Source organism: Equus quagga, chromosome 7 (assembly GCF_021613505.1).
Source record: "Equus quagga isolate Etosha38 chromosome 7, UCLA_HA_Equagga_1.0, whole genome shotgun sequence".
NCBI lineage: Eukaryota > Metazoa > Chordata > Mammalia > Perissodactyla > Equidae > Equus > Equus quagga.
Genome location: NC_060273.1, coordinates 126,375,156 through 126,400,462, shown reverse-complemented (window position 1 = coordinate 126,400,462; position 25,307 = coordinate 126,375,156). Strand labels below are relative to the sequence as shown.

Below are 25,307 nucleotides of genomic sequence, written 5' to 3'. Positions count from 1 at the left end.
ATCCATGACCCCTGCCTGTGCGCACCTCTCCCCTCTGGTCTCTGTGTGCCCTCTTCCTCCTTCCCCTCTTGCCACATTCTTATTCTGATTTTCCTTCCTCTTCCTCCTGAGTCTGCCTCCAGAACCCAGCGGAGCTGGACTTGGCTGAGGCTCCCTGCCCTCCTGGCAGTGGGGACACAGGGCTCCGGTTGGATCTCTCCACTGTCCCCCTCACCCACTTGGCTCTCCTTCACAGGTCATCTCCCCTGGGGCTGCAGGAGATGGGGGCAGACAGAAGGAAGGGCAGAGGAGGGGCAAGGCAGCCCTCTTTGCCCTGCCATTCTGGCCTCACGAGGCCTGACAGAGCCAGGAAATCTCTGCAGAGAACTAAGGAACTTTGACCCATCAAACAGGGTTACTGTGGAAGAACCAGGAAACAGGAGATGAAACTTACTGCTTCCATTCACATCCCCTGCGATCTTTAGCAAGGCTCTTCACAGCTCAGAGTTTCAGTTTCCTTTTCTGTCGAGATTAATGCAGCTCAGATGAAATAACAGGTGAGAAACTGCTCCGTGAACTATGAAGTACCAGATGGATGTATGGCATTGTCATTCCTCATTCACTGATCCTTACTGAGCACACACATACTAGTAAGGACTGCCTGGTCCCGGTTGCCCTTCTCTCCCGTCTCCTCCCCTGGAGATCCTTCAATTTAAACAGGTCTTAGATGTCAGAGGTTATATTCTGAATGGCCAGCCCATTCCTTCTCCAGCCACTGGGTTTGTTGGGCCAGGACTGAAGCGTGGTCATAAGGTGAAATAAGTGTGCTCTAAGAAGACCCCTTCACTTGTCATAGTCATATAACTAAAGTTCCTACAAGCAGACTTACTGACCGTCAAACCTGCTACTTTCCTTCATCAAGTTTTTAAAGGTATCTTCATGTTGTAATCGAATTTTCCTTCTCTCAGAGGCCAGGTTATGTTGCACATGATCTTGTTCAGTTAGAAGCGTGACTGGTTTTAAATGAATCTAGAGAAAGAAAAACATTTATCTTTCATTGCCTTGTTAAATTATAAAAGCACAACATGAATTTTGCAAAAACAAATGACATGGTACACTGTTTTCTAACTCAAAGTAAATGGAGCATTTGTGGATGTTTTTGCACACATATTATTTTGACTAAATGTTTTTTCTTAAAATATTTTTAAACTAAAAAATCAAATAGGCTTAATTACTTCTTCATATAATATGTGTTTAAAGTGCTTTCCAAATATTAATTTTCCCTGAATTTTAAAATTTTCAACAGAACTATAAAACAAGAAATTCTTCAAATTAATGAATGAGAAGAGGGACTTTGACTCCACTGAATTCTTACCGAAAACCGTTCTCTACCTTCTGCAAAATTAAGACATCAGAGGGAGGGAATAAAGATGTTCTAGAGAAAGCTATCACGTACCAAGAGATAATCCCAGTTTGGAAATTTCATCACATGGTGAAAACATTATCCAATAAGCAAAGAGAAAGAATCAATGTGTCAGAATAAAGCTTTAACTGACCTCCAGAAACCCAGAAATATGATGCAACAGAACCAAGAGCTCAAGCTCCTCCCGAAATGCCGGACTGCTGGCCCGTGTGTCCAAGAGTCACCTTGCAGCCGCACTGGGGCAGCTCCACGCTTATTTCCGTGACACCAAAGGCTGGGGCTGACCCTTGGCCCAGATATGGATGAAATAGCTAGCGATTTGTAATCTGCTGCTTAAAGCACAACTCCCCTGGTGTGTGTAGGACTTGTCTGGTGTGTGTAGGACTATGCAGACTGAGAGCTCGCCCTGGTTTAACACACGGCCTGGTTTTAGTTATGTGACCAACGGGGTATAAAAGACCACTTGGCAAACTTGTGCCTTGGCTCTCCAGTCTACTGGTGAAGTACATTTGTGTGACTGAAGAGGACCCTGGGAGCTATGCCTGGACGTCTTGAACTTCTCTGATGTCTGCCTGAGCTTTCTTTCTCCTGTGTACCATCTCCTTCGGCTTTAGTTAGGCCTTTCCTGAGCACGCCTTATGGGGTCTTGAGAGTCCTTCAATGATCTGGCCTACGCCTCGTTCATCATGTCCCGTCTCATCCTGGAATAAACTCACTTTGGACACAGATCCAGGTGGGGCTGTCGGTTCAAACCAAACCACTGATTTTTCACGGCTCCCTTCATGATGTGCTACTGAACAAGAACGATACTAACTGGAACATCATTAGTTCTTCAGGCTCAGCAGAGACTGGACTGAAGTGTGACTATTGTATTCCAATTCCAGGACTCCCTGAAGTTGGAGTGAGAAGTCTGAAGGTGGCGGGGTGGGGGGGGGGGGAACAAATCATGGCCCTCATTTTCTCTTCTCTGTGAAGGAATAGGAAGGTGAGGTAGACTCCTTTCTGCTGCTTTCTCTCAGATATAAGAACTCTGCACCCACCCTGTATGCTGTCATTCCCAAGAGTTTGGAGATTTGGGGGGATTCCAGGAACAACAGAATGGGTGGCAAGAGCTATTTCAAAGTCTTAGATTTTAGTGAAGGTAGAATCCCTGGGATACATTGTCAAAGTACAGATTCCAGGTTCCAATATGAGTGATTCTTTTTTTTTTCTCTTGCTGAGGAAGACTTGCCCTGAGCTAACATCTGCTACCAATCCTCCTCTTTTTGTACGCGAGCCACCGCCACAGCATGGCCACTGACAGACGAGTGGTGTAGGTCTGTGCCCAGGAACCAAACCCAGGCTGCCGAAGTGGGATGTGCTGAACTTAACCACTAGGCCACTGGGGCTGGACCCTTATATAAGTGATTCTAATTTAGTAGGTCTGAGATACAGCCCAGAAAGTTGCATTTTTATAATATACTAGCCGATATGAACTTCAGTTTGAAAAACAATCCCCTTGGGCAATGTGAATCTGCCTTGTGGCTTGTTTAATATTGGGCAGAGAATGGGAGAAGTGTCCCAGTGCACAAAACTCTGCAGGGACACCTGCCCCCCAGGCACCATGGAGGGCTAGCTGAGCCACGGCCCCTCACTGAGCCTCCAGGCCCTCCCGGGGAGTAGCTGGCGAGTGCCACTCTGCAGTTACCTCTGTTGGGTGCAGTGAAAACAGTGCTTTGTCCTGGCTCTAGAGCTGGAAGCAGCCTGAGGAAGAATACTTCTGCAGAGTGAGAAGCATTCCTTGCTGCTTCAAAGTGGAGCTAGGAGAAGCCACTGCGCCCACCTCTGGGGCGATCCTTGGAGTGAATAGTTTAAGTTCTAAACTGAATTATTTCATTTGAAAATGCTTAGACTAAATGGGGACCCTCCTCCAGGCACCCTGACCCTAAAAAGAAAAGCCGAGAGATGATAATGAGTAAATCCCCAGCAGACTCCTTGCCGGGCATGCACACCAGGCCAACATATTTCTTTAAGGGTGTTTTTACCCCAAATGCCCTGGAGCTTATTTCTAAACTTCAATAACTCAGAAACGTTGACATTCTTCCTTCAGGTATGAAAAAATGGTTGGACCATTACATGCAGCTGCTAGCTAAATTGCTCTTGCTGTTTTTTAAAAAAATTTTTAACTCAATTTTGAGTTAGATAACCACACAAAAAAAGAACTAAACCAGTAGGCAATATTTTTAAGGAACTGATATGACCTTCAGATCATTTAAAACACAATGTTTCTTTCCTCTTTCACAAACTGGCTACATCTCTTCTTTCCAAGGTACTTAATAGTATGATATTACCACAGAACAAAGCTTTTATGATAAATATTGGGGAATAACAAATCTTGGGAAAGCATATCTCATGGTAACAAGAAATGTCCATTTTCTGTAACGATTCTGCTACATTTGTTAACATGACCCTGAATTACATGCTAGATACCTCTTCGCACAGAAAGTTTACCTTTTCCTTTCCAGCTGGTTTGGCTACAAATGTAGAGAAAGCCACACTCACAAGTTTCTCAACGCCAGTGAACACGTCCTGTACTACAACCTTGATGCTGATCTAAAATGAAAAAAACAAATAAATAACCTTTCAGCCATCCAGATAACAGATGAGACCGTGGCATTCAAAACTCAGCTATGCACTTCACCATTCTCTTCTTTTGTTTTTTGAATAAAACCAGCATTTTAGTTTACTTTTAAGCATTACTGTTCTTTCCATGATGTTCTCTAAAATTGGAAAAATCACCTTTCTGATTATAGAAACGTATATATTTATCATGAAAATTTGGTAATTTCCAATTACCATTTAATTGGAAATATAAAAAGAGGTAAATGATTAAATTGAATCTGACTGTCCAGAGTAAATATTATCAGTAATTCCACCACCCAGATTAATAATTATTAACCTTTAGGTGAATTTTCTTCCAGTTTTATATGTATATATGAAATGTATATATATATGTCCATACATATGTGTGTATACACATAATATTATCATAGTGTATTAAGTTTTATAATTTTTTAAAAACTGAAATTATGTGATAAGCATTTTCTAATCCAATTATTGCTAAATATGCTTTCGAAAACAAGGTACTAACGAATGCCTCATAGCTTATCAGAGAGATGCACCATAATGTTTTTTAATCTTTAGTCTCTGAGTTTTATAATCAACTTAACATGGACAAAATTATATCATGTTATTTGCAGCTTTGTTTCCTTTTTCAGGAGTTCATTTTTTCAGGAATAGCAAGACGGTGGCTGAGACACTTTATAGTGACACTGCAACGGCCTGGATTTCCCCGTGTGGGGAGCTCTGAAGCTCCCCGAGATCACGTTCTGCAGGAGTGTTGGTAAACTCAGGAACCTGTCATTAGATTTCGGCTAATACACACTTTCCCCACACATCCCAGATAAGTTACATGATTTTCTTGGACTAATGGGCAACCTCAGGCATCTTAGTTCAGCCCTATGTTATCAACGATAAAGAATATCTATTTCTACATCTTTACCAAGTACATCATGTACAAAAATAATCAACAATTCACAATTCATTTTAAATCACTTAACTTATAAATGCAAATTAGTATTTGCATGGTAAAACCTAAGGTGATTAACCAAATTTAAACCATCCATTCTCAACTCCAACAACTCTCAACCTGATAGTTTTCCACTTTCAGAGAACTAGGCAAATGAAAAACAGAATAAAACGACTAACAGTGAAAACAAAGCAACAGTTCTGGAGAGTTAAAACAAGTTCTGACCATTATCTTCTATTAGAAGAGCTCACTTGGTTATGTACGATGACCAAATGTCTCAAAGACACATGCCAGGGGGGATTTCGCCTTGTATCATGAGAGAGCAGGTCAGATTGGAATGACACCCTGTGAAAACAAGTGGAAAACTGGACCAAGTGTATGAAGCAACTATTTCCACACACAGGACAGCAGGCAACGCAGAACTGTGATCCCCGAGGGAAAGGAATGACGGACTGGAGCACCTGAATTTCCCAGGGTCCCAGCCTGAAGGCAATTCCCAGACTAAGGCCAAGGAGAGGAAAGTGAATCTAAAATCTCACCGAATTGAGGAGGCAGAAATCAAGGAGATCAAGGCAGCTGAGAGAGTACCAGAGATAAGGGAGCTACAAAAGGAAAGAATTCCAGAAACATGCATACTGTCCAGTTGAGTGTTTGGGTCGATACCAGTCTGAGGATGCATAGGATGGAAGCTCAAAGGCCAGACAAGAACAACTTCTGAGGAAGAAGCAATTCCTGGGGAGCTGTAATGTGAACAATTCCAAGAGCTCACACAGAGCTGGGGATCTTCAGAGTTCCCTCCACCCAGACCTCGCTGAGTACACAACATTCCTAGAGCCCAGAGAAGACCCCAACTTAGAAGAGGAGCTAAATTAGCCTCAGTTGAGACCAGCATTTACTTTCCTTGGGATCAGAAATCTGTGCTTCCAAACTCACCAGGCTTTCTTTTCTTGTCTTAGTTTTTAGTCAAACTTCCCTTGGAAATTCTACCTTGTCTCAGGGAATAGGAGGACAAGGAGAAAAGAAAAGGAACTTTTACCTATGCTTGGGCTAAATATAAAGGAGAGGGCCAGCCCTCAGGAAAGAGGCCAAGCCCAGAGACTACTGTGTGGAAAGGTGAGAGCCCCACAGTTGAGAAATCAGAGTCTGGAGATAGCATCACAAATGTCACTGACAGAGTTCTTGTATCCACAAGCTTTTATTTCCTTCCTGGTTTCTTCAAGTGTTCTGTATTCTGAACAAAGCAACAGATGAGACTGTTCATATGGACACTGTTCATGCAGACACTGGGGGAAAGGGACTGAATCAGGGTAAAGCATCGCCATAGTCGTGGTTATTGCAAAAGTAGTTCCGTTATGGGTTGAAAAGTGTCCCTCACCAAATCCAGTACCTCAGAAGGTGACCTTATTTGAAAATAGGGTTTAATTAGTTAAGGGGGTGGACCCCAATCCAATATAACTGATGTCCTCACGAAAAGGGGAAATTTGGACACAGACACATGCACAGGGAGAACACCATGTGAAGAAGAAGGCAGAGACCGGGGTGGTGCAGCAGAAGCCAAGAAATGCCAAAAAATGCCAGCAAACCACCAGAAATTAGGAGGGAGGATTGGGGCAGATTCTCTCTCAGCTCTCAGAAGGAAGCAACCCTACCGACACCTTGCTTTAGGACTTCGAGCCTCCAGAACCGTGAGACAATAAATGTTTGTTGCTTAAGCCCCCCCAGGCTGTGGTCCTTTGTTACGGCGGCCCCAGAAAACGGATGTAAGTCCCTCCGTGTCTTCCGTGCCCAGGGATCAAAGGGACTGCTGACCACCTAGAAGCTGCAATATGGGATCCAGTACCGTAACTTCTCTCCTGCTGGTTTAACCTGGTAGAGACTTCAGAAGCCCTCGAGAATGTTGTATTCACAACCAAGGCAAGGAAAAGAGAACCAAGTGGATGCAGAAGAAAAATCTCCTAAACTGCTCTTCTTACTGAAGGCCAGTCGCTCTGCCTTTCAAAACCTAGTTAATTACGGGGCTAGTTTCCATTGGGGGGTGAGGAAATGGAGAACAAGTAGAGTCAGGATCATTAGGAAATAAAACCCATGCCTTTCAAAGATCCGAGAGAGAGAGCCCTTCTCCCCCGCATGGTCACTGTCTGTGTAGCCTTCTATGAAGAAATAGCGCACTGCATCGCATTTAACTTTAATAACAGAGCCAACTGGGAAACACGGGCTCCTTATATCTACCTGTGAGCTTGACTCCAGGTTCAAGGGCCTTCTGAAACCCAGAGTCTCATGAACTCCAAACTATTCCAAGGCCTCCTCCGCTGCCCTCTGTACACAATGAAAAGATGAACACCAACAGGCAGAAGAAAGGGCAGGGTCTCTTACCTCCATGCTTGTGCTGAACGCTCTAGTAACTTTTGCTTTGATGGTGATAACTTGTCCAACTCTAGTTAAAAAAAAAAAAAGTTCTCAGTAATCCTAGCACATCCCATTTCAGATTAAAGATTTGGTTGAATGCATGTGCCACAGAGCAGTTCTACCTTATCATGCTGCTAATGTTTGTGCGTGAAAATCTCAGGTTAATAACAAAAAAACCACTAAAAACAGATGCCAATCATTGTAAACCACACATAGGTTAGCTGACTACCTCTATTTAAACAGAAAAGGGACTTTGCAAAGATGGTGTGCAAAATGACTTCCAAATCCGCAACAGATTCTTGGCTCTGATTATCATGGCCGTTTCCTTAAGGGAGGTTAAAACAGATAAACAAGCAAACCTATACAACTGATATTTATTTTAAAATGTTAGTTAGTAAATAAATGGATAAACATACAAACAAGCAAGCAAGCAGACTGATCAGCTTCCCTAGGTCTACACGGGCCCTCAGTGCTGCTAGATGATCCATTCACGCCCCATGATTACTGGAACTCTGGTCATGTAACCCGAAGTCCTTCCAAAGCTTTTGTGTTCCAGGTCCTTCAATCTGCTCTGATCCCTTCACCTTAGTGGAAGACAAGGGGCTACCCAATATGAGCTCCTCAGTTTTCTCCTCTGCTTTCCAAATTGAACTATAGTCTCACTGTTCTCACTCCTCTTTCGGAGGAAGAAAGACAGCTCTCTTCCAGACTTCTCTCTTTACCTGTGTCCTTGGTCCCATCCCCACTACTTCCCCTCCCCCACCATCTGCTGGCTCAGTCAGCTCTTTCCTCTTTTGCACCCTCGCTCTAGGCGCCTTCCCTGACTCCTTATCAGGCTAGGGAAATGGCTAAGGCTTCTCCTTTCTAAAAATCTTTCTCTCAAGCCTATTCTATCTCAAGCTTTTCCTCTTCTCCTTCATATACAAGCTTCCTAAAATAATCATTTCTTTTTCGAACTCATGCATTTAACAAATGTTTACGTAGTTATGGCTAGTCTTGGCATTAAGCTAAGACCTCAGGAAATAGTGACGAACATGACAAGGTCGCTGACTTCAAGGAGACCAGTCTTCACTTGGGACACCAGGATGTAAACAGATGAAATGGAATGCCAAGCAATTTTTTAAAAAAGAAGAAGAGACTGAGTATTCCAAAAGCACCCAGGAGAAGTGACTAATTTGGAAAGTCAGGGAAGGAGTCACAGAAGAGGCGACATTTGAGATAGGTCTTCAAAGATAAGGATTTTGCCAGGTGCAGAAGTTTGGCAGTTTCGTCTCCCATTCCCTTCTCAGCCACTCGAACCTAGCTATTGCCGCCACAGCTTAGTCCTGATCTCTCCAGAATCACTTCCTAACAGCTAAATCCAACATCTCAACTCATTTAACAGCACCAACAAACCTCTTTCTTCACGAAATTTCTCTTCTCTTCACTTCTAAAACACTGATTCTCTCTTCATTCTCACTTTCCCTCACTAATTTCTCTTCCTTAATCCATCCCTCAAGTGTAGACATGTCCTAAAGTCCTGTCCTTTGTTCTATTCTCTTCTCACTTCACCCTCCTCCCAGAAGACCTAGTTTTCTTCCATGGTCCGATCATCTTTACAGAGGTGGCTCTCCAATCCACCTCTTTAGCCTGGACCTCATTCTTGAAACTCAGAGCCACATTTTCAAACTTCTCTCAGCAAATTCAACTAATAGTTACAGTGGCTCCACTAGGCTCAGTGTTAACTGATTGCACACCCGTTACCTAATTTAATCTAATCCCCACAGTTAGTACATGCAAACCCAAACAAATTTCCTTTTTTCCCTTAAATTTGTTCCTCCTAGACTTTCTGGCTCTGTTTGGTAAAGTTTCTAGGAGAGATTACCAGTAATGGTACCACGCAGGTTAGAGTCCCTCTTCAAAGCTACTGTGGTACTTGGTACTCACATCCTACTAAAATCTTATGCCCCCTGCCTGTCAGACTTTGAGGAGGAGAAGCATCTGCCATTTTTCTTTGTCTTTTTTGTGAACTCTGACCTACCTTTAAGAGTAGAAAAATTCCGCAGGACTTGGTTCTTCACCAAACCAAATTCCACACTGACTTGTCAAATGAATGGAATCACTAAAATCCCAACTAAATACAACCAATTTCATAGCGTGGCATTCAAGGCCTTCTGTTACCCAGCCCTGGTCCACCGCTAGGACATCATCTCTCTACAGAACGGGCTTCTCCTGAGCACTCCCTGCTCCTTCTTACCTCGGGGCTTAGACTCTCACAGGTCCCTTGTCTTGTGAACACCTTTTCCTATTCACCAGAGGAAAATCTATACCTCATTTAAGGCCCACATTAAATGCTACCTCTATCATGAATTCTCACTGATTCTCCAGTCAAAATGTACCTTTTAACTACCTCACAGAACTGAGTTTATATCTCACCCTAGGCATGCATGTTATCACGCTTTCTATTCCGATGATTATGTATTTGTCTGACTCTCTCACCAGACTGACCGACCACCACATTTGGAATTGTGCCATAATCATTCCCATATCCTACTGAGCCTAGAATACTTTTTGTATAAGCAATAGATATTTGTGAATTTAAAAAATGTCTAATATGGCTTGTAACCAAACTATATGGCTTTCTATACATGTCTTTCGATTTTCTTCTTTTATGGTACAGGTGCCATATAAAAAATACAAGAAGTTCCCTTTCCATGACGTTAGTGGTCACAAATCCTTTCCGATGACACAAACATGAAATGGTACAAAATGGCACAACTACATATCAATGATGAGGTTACTAGTTAAGACTAAGTTACAGAATTTAGGATTGGAAAGTACATAATAGATATTTTATTACAATATACTATTGGCGTTCCTAAGTTTAATAATGGTGCTTTAATCTAACCCCAAATAAGTTTGGATTTGCAGTAATTTGTAATTTTGCTGAGATACAAACACATGTCAACTTTTCTACTTCAGGGAAAATCACATAGTAGTATGTGAGCTTAAGCAATGGACCTTTATCTACTTCTACAAGATTCTAGAATGTCAAGGGCTCTTTCAGTGACACTGCAGCCGCCTGTGAGAATAAGCATGGAGAAATGTTCAATAAAAGTTGCTGATCACAAAGACAGAAGCAGTGGTTTGGGGAAAGCATTGGATTAAGCATCAGAAGATGCTGGCTCTCGGCGCCTTCTGTCCTCCTCCGGCTGGCTCTGGGCATTAGATCTCATCAGTACAAAGAGAAGACTGGGCTGAGCTTTAAAGGTCTCTCTGTGCTTATGATTCTAATTCCTGCCAAAAATTTCTTTTGAGTTGGCTTTGAAGAAGTAATTTCTTTTTTTGCATGTTGTTTTACTTAATTTAACTTTGTTTGCATATAAATATAAATGCCAAATAGAGAACTCTAAGCAGCAAGGTTGGAGAGATGAACTGGGCATCTCATTGAACAAAAGTACTTAGAGGTTGAAAACTGGTGGCAACTGCCCCATCGTCCTTGAGAACCATCCCGGCCCAGAAACAGATGACCTTTCTCTTTCTTTCTCTTGTAAGTTATGTTCATGTCTTTAAAGGATCAATATAATCAGCATTAAAAAAAACACCAAAGGGATACAAACATAAAATCAAAGAAATTAAGTAAACCATATAATCCTAATTTATTACAGGTATTAGTATGAACTCTTTAAAAAACACATAATTTCTAATTCTGTCCACTGAAAAAGCCTAGAAATAATGACCAACCCTATATTAATGAGCACCTTCTCTGTCCAGATTGTGATCTCTACTTATCATTTCTTTTGAAGAAATTTCTGATTCTACGTCTGTGTGAGGAACGTAAATGATTAGCCCATTTTGTCATACCAGAAAATAAGGGAGTTGTCAAAGGCTTCTAACTTGGGTTTATGTCCAAAGGACTTCGGAACCGAACTGAAGAAGGTCCCACTGTCCAAAGATGGGGCAGTATGAGCACCCACAAGAATAATCACATCAAAATGCAAATGCATTGTATATGTTAAAATCCATGGGTTCATAATGATGCTAAATAAAAGGGAAGAATTAAGCCTGTCTTTCCTGGACAAACTCTACCTCAGGCTAACCAAGTAATTAATGAGATAAAGGGTCTCAGGACACAACTATTTCAGAAAATAAAAGAAGAAGAAATGATATAATTAGCACATTACCATTTTACCAATATCCAATGAAATAATGGTTCTAGGTAAAGATCATTAGACCTCATGTGCTCTTGACAGGAACTAGTTTTAGTAAAATATCAAACATTCATCAGATCAACTTTTAGATGCAACTATCAGTTTATAAGAAATACAAAGGACAGGTGAACACATTAAACAGGGATATAACGAGCAAATACAGCACGTAGCAAACTCTGCAGGACAAATGACCAGGTTTCTTTAAAAAATCATTGCAAGAGAAAAGAAGGAAGGGAAAATTATAGGTTAAAAGACATATCAATCATATTGGATCCTGATTCAATAACCAATTGTTTAAATTAAAAAAACATTTTTTGAGACCATTGGGAATAATAATTTCTCATAATGGTATTGTGATTGTTATTATGTTTTCCAAAAGAGCCCTTATCTTTTAGAAATGTATACTGAAATATTCACAGAAGATGCCTGGGATTTGCTTCAAATAATCCAGGTGTGTGTGTGGGGGGTGGGGGGTGGGGGATGGAGCGGTATTGATAAAACAGGAGGGTCCAAGAGTCGATTATTATTGTAGGTAGGTGATGGGTCCTTGGGAGCACACTGTGCTATTCTCTCTACTTTTGTGTATGTTTGAAATGTTTGTATACCCTGAAATTTTCTACAATAAGAGATAGTAAAGCACATATACACTCCCATATATTAAATGTTTTTCATAATTTAACATTTCTACTCAGATGAATTAATGTTTATTCAACAACCTAATAATGAAATTCACCATCATAGAGATACTTACTGTCATTAATTATTCTTCTAGTCAAGGAAGGAGGCCTTAAGAATCAGCTTTTAACAATCCTGCTATGCTTTATACCAGAATGCATCTAATGCTGAGAGATATTTCTCAACAAAGTCAGGACTGTGCATTTATTCTTGAGTGGTTACTAAAAGTAGGTCCTGCAATTATTTCTTTTACTGATTTATATTAGGTCCAATGTTATTTATTTTACCAACAAATTGGTAAATTGGATCAGTGACTCCAAATGAATAAGCTTAGGTGCCACAAATACAAGTTGCAGACGAACCAAGAAACCCAGGAGAAAGGTGTGATAGGGCAATGCCACTTACCTAGCTGTCTCCTCAAACTGTATGTCATCCACCGAGGCTGTAACGCAGGAAACCCCAGCATGTTTTTCAGCTTCAAAAAACAGGTAAAAATGTGCTGCATGAGTAGTTATGTCTGAATATTTCAGCATAAGGGGACAGGGACAATCCTTAAGTGGATTCATTCTAGTAACTCATCCTCTCGTTCAGTATAGGACCACGGTGCTCACACTTCCGGATGATCTGGATCAAAAATAGTTCCTTTGCTCTAGAAGCTACATTTCTACTGCCTGGAAATTACTGTACTTTCTTGTAAGTTTTAACTCACACTGTTTATTATTTGAAATTTAACACCAATACCCAGCATATCTAGCTATTTAAGTAGCAATCTTAGTAATTTGGTGCCAACTTTAAATATTTTGTCACGTACTATCCTTCTTTTGTTTTAAAAATAATGCATCAAAGCTGTATCCATTATCCCACATAACCAGTCACTGAATATATTTAAACCACTTCACCAGTGGTCTGAGCATGGGAGACCCTGAGATCATATCCCAACCAGAGAGGAATTTCTCTGGGCATCAGAGAAGTAGAGACGGGCACAGAGCAGGTATTTAGTCAATATTTATTATTTATTATTACCAAATTCACCAGGCATTAATTATGTTGCAGGAGGAGAGTATTGAGTAGGGTGGAGAGCGATTAGGGAGGAGCTCCAGTTAGTTCCATGTCTGCATTTAATTTGTTGAGATTTTTTTCTGATTGTTGGTTTTACTTTATACACAAATATCAGAATTTATTCTCTTTGGGAAAAATTTTGACATGTGCTTCTGCCAGAACTTGGTTTTGAGGAACAGTCAACTAAAACCCAAACAGGTTACATTGGCCTTTAAAGAACTTCTAACCCCATTTTAATTTTGGAGACTTCACTCCTGAAAAAAAGGAAAGACAGTGAATTATGCTGAATTTGGATTCTTTGTGTGTAGTGGATTACTTTAACTGCAATAGATATTAATTGATAGTCCCAGGTAAAGAGAGAGAAGAAAAAACTCCAAAGCCCTCCTCCCTATGATCTGATTCTGTAGAAAATTCTGGTCTTACTAGTTGGAAATAACTGTTCTTCCAAACATGCACGTAACATAAACTAAGTTACCAGAAAATGAGCCACAGCAGAACTCTGTGTGTGAGTGAAGGAGTGGGAGGACCGGCTCCCCAGCTTTAAAGTTCAGTGAGAGGAAGAGAACATAAAAGTATGGGGCTTTAGAAACACTCAAGGTGGGCTCAATTTAATTCAGCGTCTCAAACATTTGTTACGTACCCACTGATTTCCAGACACTGAGCTGAATCAGCCCTATCTTTCAACAAGTCTACTCAGCGGCAGCTAGAGATCCAGCCATAGTCAGCGCCCTTCTCGAGGTTAAGACTTCCAGAGAACTACTGGATCCTTGCAAACACGTGCTGTAAAACATTGACTACCGAGTACCTCACAGACATTTGTTTAGTTACCTGACATGAGGGAATGAGATGTTGAGCTTATTAAACTATTCTTGTTAATAAAGTGTTACCAGGTATACCAACATGAGTTACCAATTTTGAATGGTTTAAATGATAACTAAAGTGCAATAACCAATAAAAGACAACATTTATCGTGTATTTTGGGTATCCACTATGTGTATATAGCACTATACTAGACTGCATTAGGGATCAGGAAGAAACAATCATAATAGTTGCCATTTATTAACCATTTGTTATTGGCCAGGCCCTGAGGTAAGTATTTATGCACGTCAATTACATAAGGTTGGTACTATTATTAGTTCTATTTTACATGAGGAAATTTAGGCTGAGAAAGATTAAATACATTGTTCTAACTAGTGATTTTGACTACAGAAGCAATAGGAACTCAGAAAAGACAAGACCAACCAAGGAACGCTCCCCAGAGAAGTATTTGGCCAAATATGGTCTTCAGAGGCTCATTAGTGAAGGTTTACACTACAGATTTCCAAGGGCCATTAAATTAAAAAGAAAAAATAAAAATATGGGAACCAACATAGGGTCACATTTTTACAGGTGAGTATATGTGATTGTTTTCTTTTTACAAGCATGTTAGGCATGAATTCAACAGGACCAGCTTGTTTTGGTTCTTGATTTCGATTGTCCTTCATACGATGCCAACAAAAGTGGAGAAACCCTAAAGCTATTTCTGATTTCCTGGGGAAGCTGAGAGAAGCTGAGGAAGAGTCGCAGACTAGCCAAGTTGTTGTAATCCAGATATGAGATGATGGTTGATAAAAATGGTGGAACTTCCATTCATTCATTCATTCCTTTAACCAATACTGACTGAGTAGCTGTGCTATGCCAGCCTCTGCATAATGTGCTGGAAATATATAACAGCCACGATCCCTGTTCTTATGGAGTCTAGTGGAGGGATTAATTAAATGAATACATAATAACAAAATGAGTTAAGCACTATGAAGAAAACATGGATTTTACGAGAGTCTGTAACTGAGGAACCAGACCTAGGTGGGATGTCAGGGAAGGCTTCCACATAGAGGGGATACTCGAGCTGAGATCTGAAGGATGAGTGGAAGTAAAATGCATGTGTTGGGAGGGGGAGCAGAAGAAAGGAGAGCATGCTGAACAGAAGGAACAATGACTACAAAGCTCCTGATGAATGTCTTTGTGGCTAAAATTCAGAAAGCAAGAAGGAGAATGGGTAAGATAAGGCTGAAGGGAAGGCTGAGAATGGACTATGCACAGCACCTTGAAGCTCTTGGTTGACGATTTTATATTTACTATTATTATTAAAGATATTGTTCCACTATCTTCTGGACTCCATTGTTTCCAATGAGGTCAGTGGTAATTCTAATCATCGATCTCCTATATATAGCATAGTGTTTTTCTCTGCCTGATTTCAAGATTTTGTTTTCACCATAATTTGACTATGATGTATCTAGCTGTGGTTTTCTTTGTATTAAGCTTGCTTGGTGTTCAATGTCTTCTTGAACCTGTAAATTTTTGTCTTTCACCATATTTAGGAAAATTTCAGCCATTATTTCTTCAAATATTTGGTTTTTCTCATCTCCTTTGAAACTCCAATTACATGTGTGTTATACCTTTTGACTTTTTTTCCCACAAATCTCTGATACTTTGTTCACTTTTAAAATTCCTTTTCCCCGTCTGTTCTTCAGATTGGATCATTTTTATCGATCCATCTTTATGTTTACTCTTTTTTTTTACTGAAGTCATAACAGTTTATAATGTGAAATTTCGGTTGTACGTTATTATTTGTCAGTCACCATATAAATGAGCCCTTTCATGCCTTGTGCCCACCCCCCAACCCTTTTCCCCACTAGTAACCACTAAACTGTTCTCTTTGTCCATGTGTTAGTTTATTTTCCATACATGAGTGAAATCATACAATGTTCGTCTTTCTCTGTCTGGCTTATTTTGCTTAACATAATACCCTCAAAGTCCATCCATATTGTTTTGAATGGGACGATTTTGTCTTTTTTTATGAATGAGTAGTATTCCATTGTACATATATACCACATCTTCTTTATCCAATCAATCTTCTTTATCCATTCATCAGTCGATGGGCACTTGGGTTGCTTCCATTTCTTGACTATAGTGAATAAAGCTGCAATGAACCTAGGGGTGCATAAGTCTCTTTGAATTGTTGATTTCAAATTCTTTGGATAAATAACCAGTAGTGGGATAGCTGGGTCATATGGTATTTCTATTTTTAATTTTTTTGAGAAGTCTCCACACTGTTTTACATAGTGGCTGTATCAGTTTGCATTCCCACCAGCAGCGTATGAGGGTTCCCTTTTCTGCACATCCTCTCCAACATCTGTTATTTTTTGTTCTGGTGATTATAGCAATTCTAATAGGTGTAACGTGATAGTTAGTGTAGTTCTAATTTGCATTTCCCTGATGACTAGTGATGTTGAACATCTTTTCATGCCTATTGGCCATCTGTATATATTCTTTGGAAAAATGTCTGCTCATATCCTTTGCCCATTTTTTCATCAGGTTGTTGTTGTTTTTTTGTTGTTGTTCAGTTGTGTGAGTTGTTTATATATTTTGGAGCTTAACTGCTTGTTGGATATATGATTTGTAAATATTTTCTTCCAGTTGGTGGGTTGTCTTTTCATTTTGTTCCTGGTTTCCTTTGCCTTGCAGAAGCTCTGATGAAGTCCCACTTGTTTATTTTTTCTTTTGTTTCCCTTGCCCTAGTAGACATGGTATTCAAAAAGATCCTTCTAAGACTGATGTCAAAGAGTGTACAGACTATATTTTCTTCTAGGAGTTGTATGGTTTCAGGTCTTACTTTCAAGTCTTTGATCTATTTTGAATTAATTTTTGTGTATGGCAAAAGACAATGGTCTACTCTCATTCTTTTGTATGTGGCTGTCTACTTTTCCCAACACCGTTTACTGAAGAGATTGTCATTTCTCCATTGTATGTTCTTAGCTCCTTTGTTGAAGATTAGCTGTCCATAGATGTGTGGTTTTATTTCTGGGCTTTCAATTCTGTTCCATTGATCTGTGGGTCTGTTTTTGCACCAGCACCGTGCTGTTTTGATTATTATAGCTTTGTAGTATATTTTGAAGTCAGGGATTGTGATGCCACCAGCTTTGTTCTTTTTCCTTAGGCATGCTTTAGCTATTTGGGGTCTTTTGTTGTCCCATATGAATTTTAGGATTCTTTGTTATATTTTCATGAAGAATGTCATTGGGATTCTGATTGGGATTGCATTGAATCTGGATATTGCTTTAGATGGTATGGACATTTTAACTATATTTATTCTCCCAATCCATGTGACTGGAATATCTTTCCTTTTCTTTATGTCATCATTGATTTCTTTCAATAATGTCTTATAGTTTTCATTGTTTAGGTCTTTCATCTCCTCCATTAAATTTATTCCTAGATATTTTATTCTTTTTGTTGCGATTGTAAATGGGATTGTATTCTTGAGTTCTCTGTTAGTTCGTTATTAGAGTATAGAAATTAAACTGATTTTTGTAAGTTGATTTTGTACCCTGCTACTTTTCTGTAGTTGTTGATTATTTCTAATAGCTTTCCAATGGATTCTTTACAGTTTTCTTATATAAAATCATGTCATCTGCAAATAGCAAGAGTTTCACTTCTTCATTGCCTATTTGGACTCCTTTTATTTCTTTTTCTTGCCTAATTGTTTTGGCCAAAACCTCCAGTACTATGTTGAATAGGAGTGGTGAGAGTGGGCACCCTTGTCTTGTTCCTGTTTTCAGAGGGATGGATTTCAGTTTTTCCCCATTGAGTATAATGTTGGCTGTGGGTTTGTTATACATGGCTTTTGTTATGTTGAGGTACTTTCCTTCTATACCCATTTTATTGAGAGTTTTTATCATAAATGGATATTGGATCTTGTCAAATGCTTTCTCTGCATCTACTGAGATGATCATGTGTTTTTATTCCTCATTTTGTTAATGTGGTGTATCACATTGATTGATTTGTGGATGTTGAACCATCCCTGTGAACCCAGTATAAATCCCACTTGATCATAGTGTATGATCTTTTAACATATTGCTGTACACAGTTTGCCAATATTTTCTTGAGGACTTTTGTATCTATGTTAGTCAGTGATAGTGGCTTGTAATTTTACTTCTTTGTGTTGTCCTTGTCTAGCTTTTGTATCAGGGTAATGGTAGCCTCATAGAATGTTAGGAAGTATTCCACATTCCTCAATATTTTGGAATAGTTTCAGAAGGATACATATTAAATCTTCTTTGAATGTTTTGTATAACTCTCCAGAGAATCCATCTGGTCCTGGATTTTTATCTTTTGGGAGGTTTTTGATTACTGTTTCAATCTGTTTACTTGTGATTGTTCTATTCAGATTCTCTATTTCTTCTTGATTCAGTTTTGGGAGGTTGTATGAGTCTAAGAATTTATCTATTTCTTCTAGATTGTCCAATTTGTTGGCATATAGATTTTCATGCTACTCTCTTATAATCCTTTGTATTTCTGTGGTATCTGTTGTAATTTCTCCTCTTTCGTCTCTAACTTTATTTGAGCCTTCTCTCTTTTTTTTCTTAGTGAGTCTGGCTAATGGCTTGTCAATTTTGTTTATCTTCTTAAAGAACCAGTTCTTTGTTTCCTTGATCCTTTCTACTGTTTTTGTTTGTTTGTTTCAATTTCATTTATTTCTGCTCTTTTATTATATCCCTCCTTCGCTGACTTTGGGCTTTGTTTATTCTCCTTTTTCTAATTCTGTTAGGTGTAGTTTAAGATTGCTTGTTTGAGATTTTTGTGTTTGTTAAGGTGAACCTGTATTGCTATGAATTTCCCTCTTAGGACCACTTTTGCTGCATCCCATATGAGTTGGTATGGTGTATTTTCATTTGTCTCCAGATATTTTTTGATTTCTCCTTTAATTTATTCAATGACCTATTGGTTGTTTAGTGGCATGTTGTTTAGTCTCCACATATTTGTCACTTTCTCAGCTTTTTTCTTTTAGTTGATTTCTAGCTTGATAGCACTACGATAGGAAAAGGTGCTTGATAAGATTTCAATCTTCTTAAATTTATTGAGGCTTGCCTTGTTTCCCAACGTATGGTCTATCCTCAAGAATGTCCCATGTGTACATGAGAAGAATGTATTTTCTGCTGTTTCTGGATGGAGTGTTCTATATATATCTATTAAGTCCATCTGGTCCAGGTTTTCATTTAAATCCACTATTTCCTTGTTGACTTTCTATCTGGATGATCTAGCCATTGATCTAAGTGGGGTGTTAAGGTCCCTTACTATTATTGTGTTGTTGTTAATATCTCCTTTTAGGTTTGTTAACAATTGCTTTATGTACTTTGTGCTCCTGTGTTAGGTGCATATATATTTATAAGTGTTATGTCTTCTTGGTGGAGTGTCCCTTTGATCATTATATACTGCCCCTCTTTGTCTCTCATTGCCTGTTTTGTCTTGAAATCTACTCTGTCTGATATAAGTATGGCAATACCTGCTTTCTTTTGTTTGTCAGTGGCTTGGAGTTTTGTCTTCCATCCCTTCACTCTAAGCCTGCGTTTGTCTTTATATCTGAGATGTGTTCCTGGAGGCAGCATATTGTTGGGTCTTATTTTTTAATCCATTCCACCACTCTGTGTCTTTTGATTGGAGAATTCACTCCACTTACATTTAGAGTGATTATTGATAAACGAGGGCTTACTGCTGCCATTTTATTGCTTGTTTTCTGGTTATTCTTCCTTTCCCTTGTTTCTTGTCCTGTGTATTTCAGACTACCAATTCAGTTTGGTAGTTCTCTATGATGGTTTTCTTAGTTTTCTCTTTATTTATCATTTATGTCTCTGTTCTGATTATCTGTTTAGTGGTTACCATAAGGTTTGTATAAAAAATTCATAGATGTGATAGTCCACTTTCTGATAGCCTCTTATTTCCTTAGACCAAGCCAATTCCACCACTTTCCAAGTTATTATTGTCACAACTTATTCCATCTTGTGTTGTGAGTTTGTGGTTAAAATGATGAGATTATATTTATTTTTGATATTTTCCTTCCCTTTATCTTTAGTGTTATAATTAAGTTTATGCTAATTTGTTCGGACAGAGAGCTGTAGTTTTCTGATTTTGCCTACCTATTTATCTCTTTGCTCAAGACTTTGTAACCTCCCTTTTTTTTCAGGTATGACAGCCTTCTTGAGCATTTCTTTTAGGGAGGGTCTTGTGGAAATGAACTCCCTTAGCTTTTGTTTATCTGGGAAAGTTTTTATTTCTCTATCATATCTGAAGGATATTTTTGCTGGATAGAGTATTCTTTGCTGAAAGATTTGTCTTTCATAATTTTGAATATATCATTCCCCTCTCTCCTAGCCTGTAATGTTTCCACTGAGAAATCTGCTGAAGCCAGATAGGGGTTCCTTTGTAAGTTATTTTCTTCTGCCTTGCTGCTCTCAATGTTGTTTCTTCACCATTAGCTTTTGCCAGCTTTACTACAATACACCTTGGAGAAGATCTTTTAACATTGATATAGTTAGGAGTTCTTCCATTTGTATTTCCAGTTCTTTCCCCAGGTTTGGGAAGTTCTCAGCTATTATTTCTTTGAACAAACTTTCTGCTCCATTCTCCTTCTCATCTCCCTCTTGAATATCTATAATCCTTATGTTGCATTTCCTAATTAGGTCAGATATTTCTCAGAGAATTTCTTCATTTCTTTTTAATCTTAGTTCTCTCTCCTCCTCCATTTGAAGGATTTCTATATTTTGTGTCCTCCACGATACTAACTCTGTCCTCCATAATATCAGCTCTGTTATTCAGGGATTCCAGATTTTTCTTTATCTCATTCATTGTGTTTTTCATCTCCAACATTTCCTATTGGTTTTTCTTTATCGTTTCAACCTCTTCTGTGAAGAAGTTCCTGATTCCATTGAACTATGTGTATTTCCTTATAACTCACCGAGTTGTTTTATGATACCTATTTTGAATTCTCTGTCATTTAGAGTATAAATTTCTGTGCCTTCAGGATTGATTTCTGGGTGCTTGACAGTTTCCTTCTGGTCTGGAGTATTAATATATTTTTTCACACTGTTTGATGGCGTGGATTTGTGCCTCCACACAGTGATAGTATTTGGTTGAAGCTTCCACCTCCCGCCGCAGGGTGGGGGTCAGGAGCTGTGTATTCTGAGCCTGCCATGATCTGCAGCTTGCTTCCTCACAGCTGCTACTTTTCTATTGTATGCACCAGTGCTCTGGCCGACCGGCTGAGCTGGAGCACTGGGCTGGAGGAGGGGTGCTTTCTTTTGCCTGCACAATCCCAGGGGCTTCTGGCTCTGCCCTATCTGCTCTCCTTGGGTGCTGTCTTGATGAAGACAAACTCGCAATAGTTTAGCCACTTCTGATAGGAGATACTGTGCCAGAAGAGGAACCCTTATAGGCCTTGATAAGGAAGACAATGGGGGAAGATGAACAGAACATGTGACATGATGAGATTAGTACCTTCAAAAAGTACTGTAGATGCAGTGTGGAGAGGAGACTAGAATAAATGGAGATGACCAGTTTAGAAACCACTGCTGAAGTCCACGTGAAAGATGATGGTAGCCTGAGCTAGGTGGTGGCAGTGGAGGCACAGCAAAGTGGTTGGGTTTGAGAAATTCCTTTAATGTAACATTGATAGGACTTGGTTCATGGATTGAATATGTGGAGGGGGAAGCAAAGTAGAGAGAGTTTTCCTGGATGACTCCCAGACAGCTGGATGGATTGGGTGCCATTTCTGAGAGAGTGAACTCTGGAAAAGATTCACAAATGAAATAGAGAGGGAAATGTGAATCTGGGATATTTCAAAACAAGAAATGGAAATAGAGGGGGGAGAACAACTCAGAGATGGTGTCAAGCCTCTAGGGTTAAGGATCTAGAAGAATAATGGGCTACTGACAGAAATGAGGTTTAATGCCAAAATGATAGTGAACATATTAATCTTTCTTTAAATATTGAGAAGACATTTTGGAATCCAGCAGTGCCTGGGGGTCATGGCAGTGCCTTGGGGCCATGACTATGATCATTATTTACCATGTTAATGTAGTGTTACAGAAGTGCTGGTCAATAAGGGACTCTGGTTGGGAAAATGCCATTTCTCCGTGTCAGATTTAGTTACACCTTGGCTAAATAATGTCCCTCGCTTAGGTGATGCCTTTTCTCACCATGGAGAGTTTAAATCAGGCAGCATCCAGGTTTCCAAACCAACTTCATCATAAAGGTTTCTTTAATATTGTGCTGTTAGTAATGTAATTATTAAGGTCCAGAGTAAGTGGCTATCAAGTGAATCATCCTACGGACTGAGTTCCAAAGATGTAAAACCATAGAAATTTTTATGAGAATTTCAGGAGGGCAATTGTTTCTCCATGACAGGACAGAGGCACCAAGTGAGGTAACTTTAAAAGTCACTTCAATATTCACATGATGTATTCAGTTGCCTTGGCAATAGGCATGATTATTATTATTAGCAACCTCAGTGATTCCTATCTTTGTTTCTCTTCCACGTGGATTAATTTTATATTCATGTTTCTATTATTATGTTATCATAACCAACATCAAATCCTGATAAAAACTGTTAAGACAGAAACCAGACCTATCAACAAACAGACTGGCATCAGATAGCTGACTGGATTTTGCAGGTGGTTAACACACAGAGGACCAGAAACTGTTAATGCTCACTGAGAAGCAGTGAAACCCTCCGAGCTCTACGTTTGTCCTCTGCAAAATAAGAGACCTGGGAGACACAATCTTAAGCTCCTTCCAGCCCTAATATTGTATCCTAACGTCCTTTAAAATGTAAATTTGCCAACTCCATTAAGTGCCTGGTTCACTCTAGAAACGAGATTCCTACTTCTGGCCTACCCATCATCCATCTACCCATCCATAGAATCAAAAGCTTTTTATTTAGTGCTTATTAAGCACGAGAGAACTAGTTTTAGCTTACATGCTAATTGGCCAGGCAGGAAATAAAAAGGTGAACAGATTAATACACAAAATAATTACAGATTGTGCTAAGCGGTCTGAAGGAAGTAGAAAGGGCATTGTGATAAAAGCGATGAATGGGTGCAAACGCCAACAGGTGGTCATGAAAGACTTCTCTGAGGAAACGGTATTTGCGCTGAGAAGTAAGGCTTGGAAAGGGCCAAGAGCACAAAGGCAAAAAGAAAAGCAGGTGCAAAGGTCCTGAGCAGAGACCACAGAGCGCGACAGGCAGCAGGCTGAACGCGGAAGCAGAGACGAGAAGCGAGTGATCTATTAAATCAGGCATTAAAGAGATCTGCAGAAATGTAAACCAATACCACTCTTCTAAGTACTTTTTTGTTAAAAATATGGCCTTCAATAGAAATCTGTAATGGGTTTATTCTTGTTCTCTTTAACTGAATAAATGTTTAAAAATTTGGTACATAGGGAGAAAAGTAACCCACAGACACAAAAGTTCTCTGGGGTCTTCATTTACATACTGCGGTAGAAGAGTCCTAAGACTAAAACCTTTGAGGAACGTGCGAGGTCTGGGGTGTTCCCCGCGTTGGATGGACTGTCTCAGGCATCACGGTCCCTGGCTGTACAGAGCTCACCACTCTGTAAACATCCTCCCCTTCTCCCTTCTGTCTCCTCGCCATCCCCGCTCCTGGAGTGGCGCGAGCTGGCGCGCCAGACATCGGCTTCCTCACTGGGTGGGTCACCCCGGATCCTCCCATGTCCCATCCCGCCTCCCCGCATCCCTGCCCGCCTCCCAGTTCCCAGACACCCCCGCCATCCAGGCCCCCGCTTCCGGACGCCGGCCCTGCCGCCCCAGCGCTCCCCATCCAGCCTTCCCGCGCCCTCCCCGGCCCCCCGCGCCCTACCGGCCAGACAGGCGGCGGCGTCGATCCAGCGGAGCAGCTGCGCGGCGCCCAGCTCGCCGCGGGCGTTGGCGTGCGCGGGCCCCACGGCCCGGCTCATGCGCACCTCGCCGGGCGCCTGCCGCTCCATGCGCGCCCCGGAGCGAGCCCGGCCGCCCGACGCCCCGCTCCGAAGGGCACCGCGTCCGCAGCCCCTCGGGGTGCCGCCGACTCCGGGCAGCGGGGACTCAGGGGCCGGAAGATCGCCAGGAGGGCGAGAGGGGGCTCTTCCGTCTCAGGAGAAGCAAACCTGGGGCGACCGAGGCAAGCGAAGCTGGGGACAGCCCGGCGTCTCCCCCGCGAAGGGGGACCGCGGTCCTTATCTCGGGGGAGCGTGCAGAGGCTTCGAGGAGATGGAGGACGAGGCTCACCGCGTGTGCCAGCTACGGTGAGACAGGTGTTTGCTGCGTAAATAAATAGTGGGGTTATCAGCCGGCTGAAGAACTGGACGGGCCGTGGGGAGTTAAGAATCGATTAAATGCTGTCCAGAGAATGTAGACGTTTTGCTTTAGAAGTTGATTTCAGTCTTCTTTTGGCTGTTGACTGCCAGGTAGAGTGAGCGCTCACTCCTCGGACCCCTCGTTCAAAATCCACCTTCAGATTCCTAGGACATAATAATGGCTCCAGAGAACTCTCTGTTAATGATCATTTTGTTACGAAATTACCCTCACTGCCAAACAAACCAGAAAAAAAAAAAAAAAGAAAAGAAAAAGTGCTGATGTTTGCAGACGCATGAGGGTCACCCAACAAGGGAAGGCAACCTTTTGGTTTTAATCTAGAGAATTTAAGGTTAGAAACTGCCACCTGATTATGAATGATCTAGGCAAATCCCAGAGAATCTCTTCTTGATGGCAGACAGAATCTCGAGCATTCAATGAGAGTTTTCATTCTCAGCCTTTAGCGCATGAAAGTTGCTACATTTTTCTAGGGCTGAAATCGACAACTTTACAAAGCAGTTCTCATTAAGGGAAAGGGGACACCAGAAAACCTCCAGCATCTGATAGATGCAGAGATGTCTTATTTGTAGGGCTGGCTGCACCTGGGGGCGCACTGATGGGTGAAGAAATGGAAGCCCCGAGAGGTGGAGCAGTGTGCCAGGCGTGCAGCTGACATCACGGGAGCAGAGGTGATAGATCACGAGTTGAACTCAGGGTTCCTGACTGTCCGAGACCTGATGGCCTCCAACACATCGGGGTGTGTCTTCACCCCTCCGCAGGTGGCCCACCAAGCCCCAGCCTGGAGACATCAGAATGGAGACTCGGGTAATTTTGCTTCTCCTTTTA

The 25,307-nt window shown here is 40.8% G+C and overlaps 1 protein-coding gene across 2 annotated transcripts in view; it reads right to left on the bottom strand.

Annotated features, from left to right (window-relative positions):
• Window positions 1-25,013, bottom strand: part of ACOT12 (acyl-CoA thioesterase 12) — a 46,983-nt gene extending 21,970 nt beyond the window's left edge. The window contains exons 1-5 of one of the 2 annotated variants that reach the window (XM_046665711.1): window positions 23,989-25,013; window positions 12,647-12,716; window positions 7,344-7,404; window positions 3,893-3,994; window positions 873-1,008 (exon numbers count right to left, since the gene is read on the bottom strand). In XM_046665711.1, the coding sequence (XP_046521667.1) occupies window positions 873-1,008; window positions 3,893-3,994; window positions 7,344-7,404; window positions 12,647-12,716; window positions 23,989-24,115 (496 nt within the window). In that variant the 5' untranslated portion in view covers window positions 24,116-25,013. Of the gene's footprint in view, window positions 1-872; window positions 1,009-3,892; window positions 3,995-5,195; window positions 5,217-7,343; window positions 7,405-12,646; window positions 12,717-23,988 lie in introns of those variants that run through there. The other variant, XM_046665712.1, reaches the window with a different exon arrangement.
• Window positions 25,014-25,307: the final 294 nt, after the last annotated feature.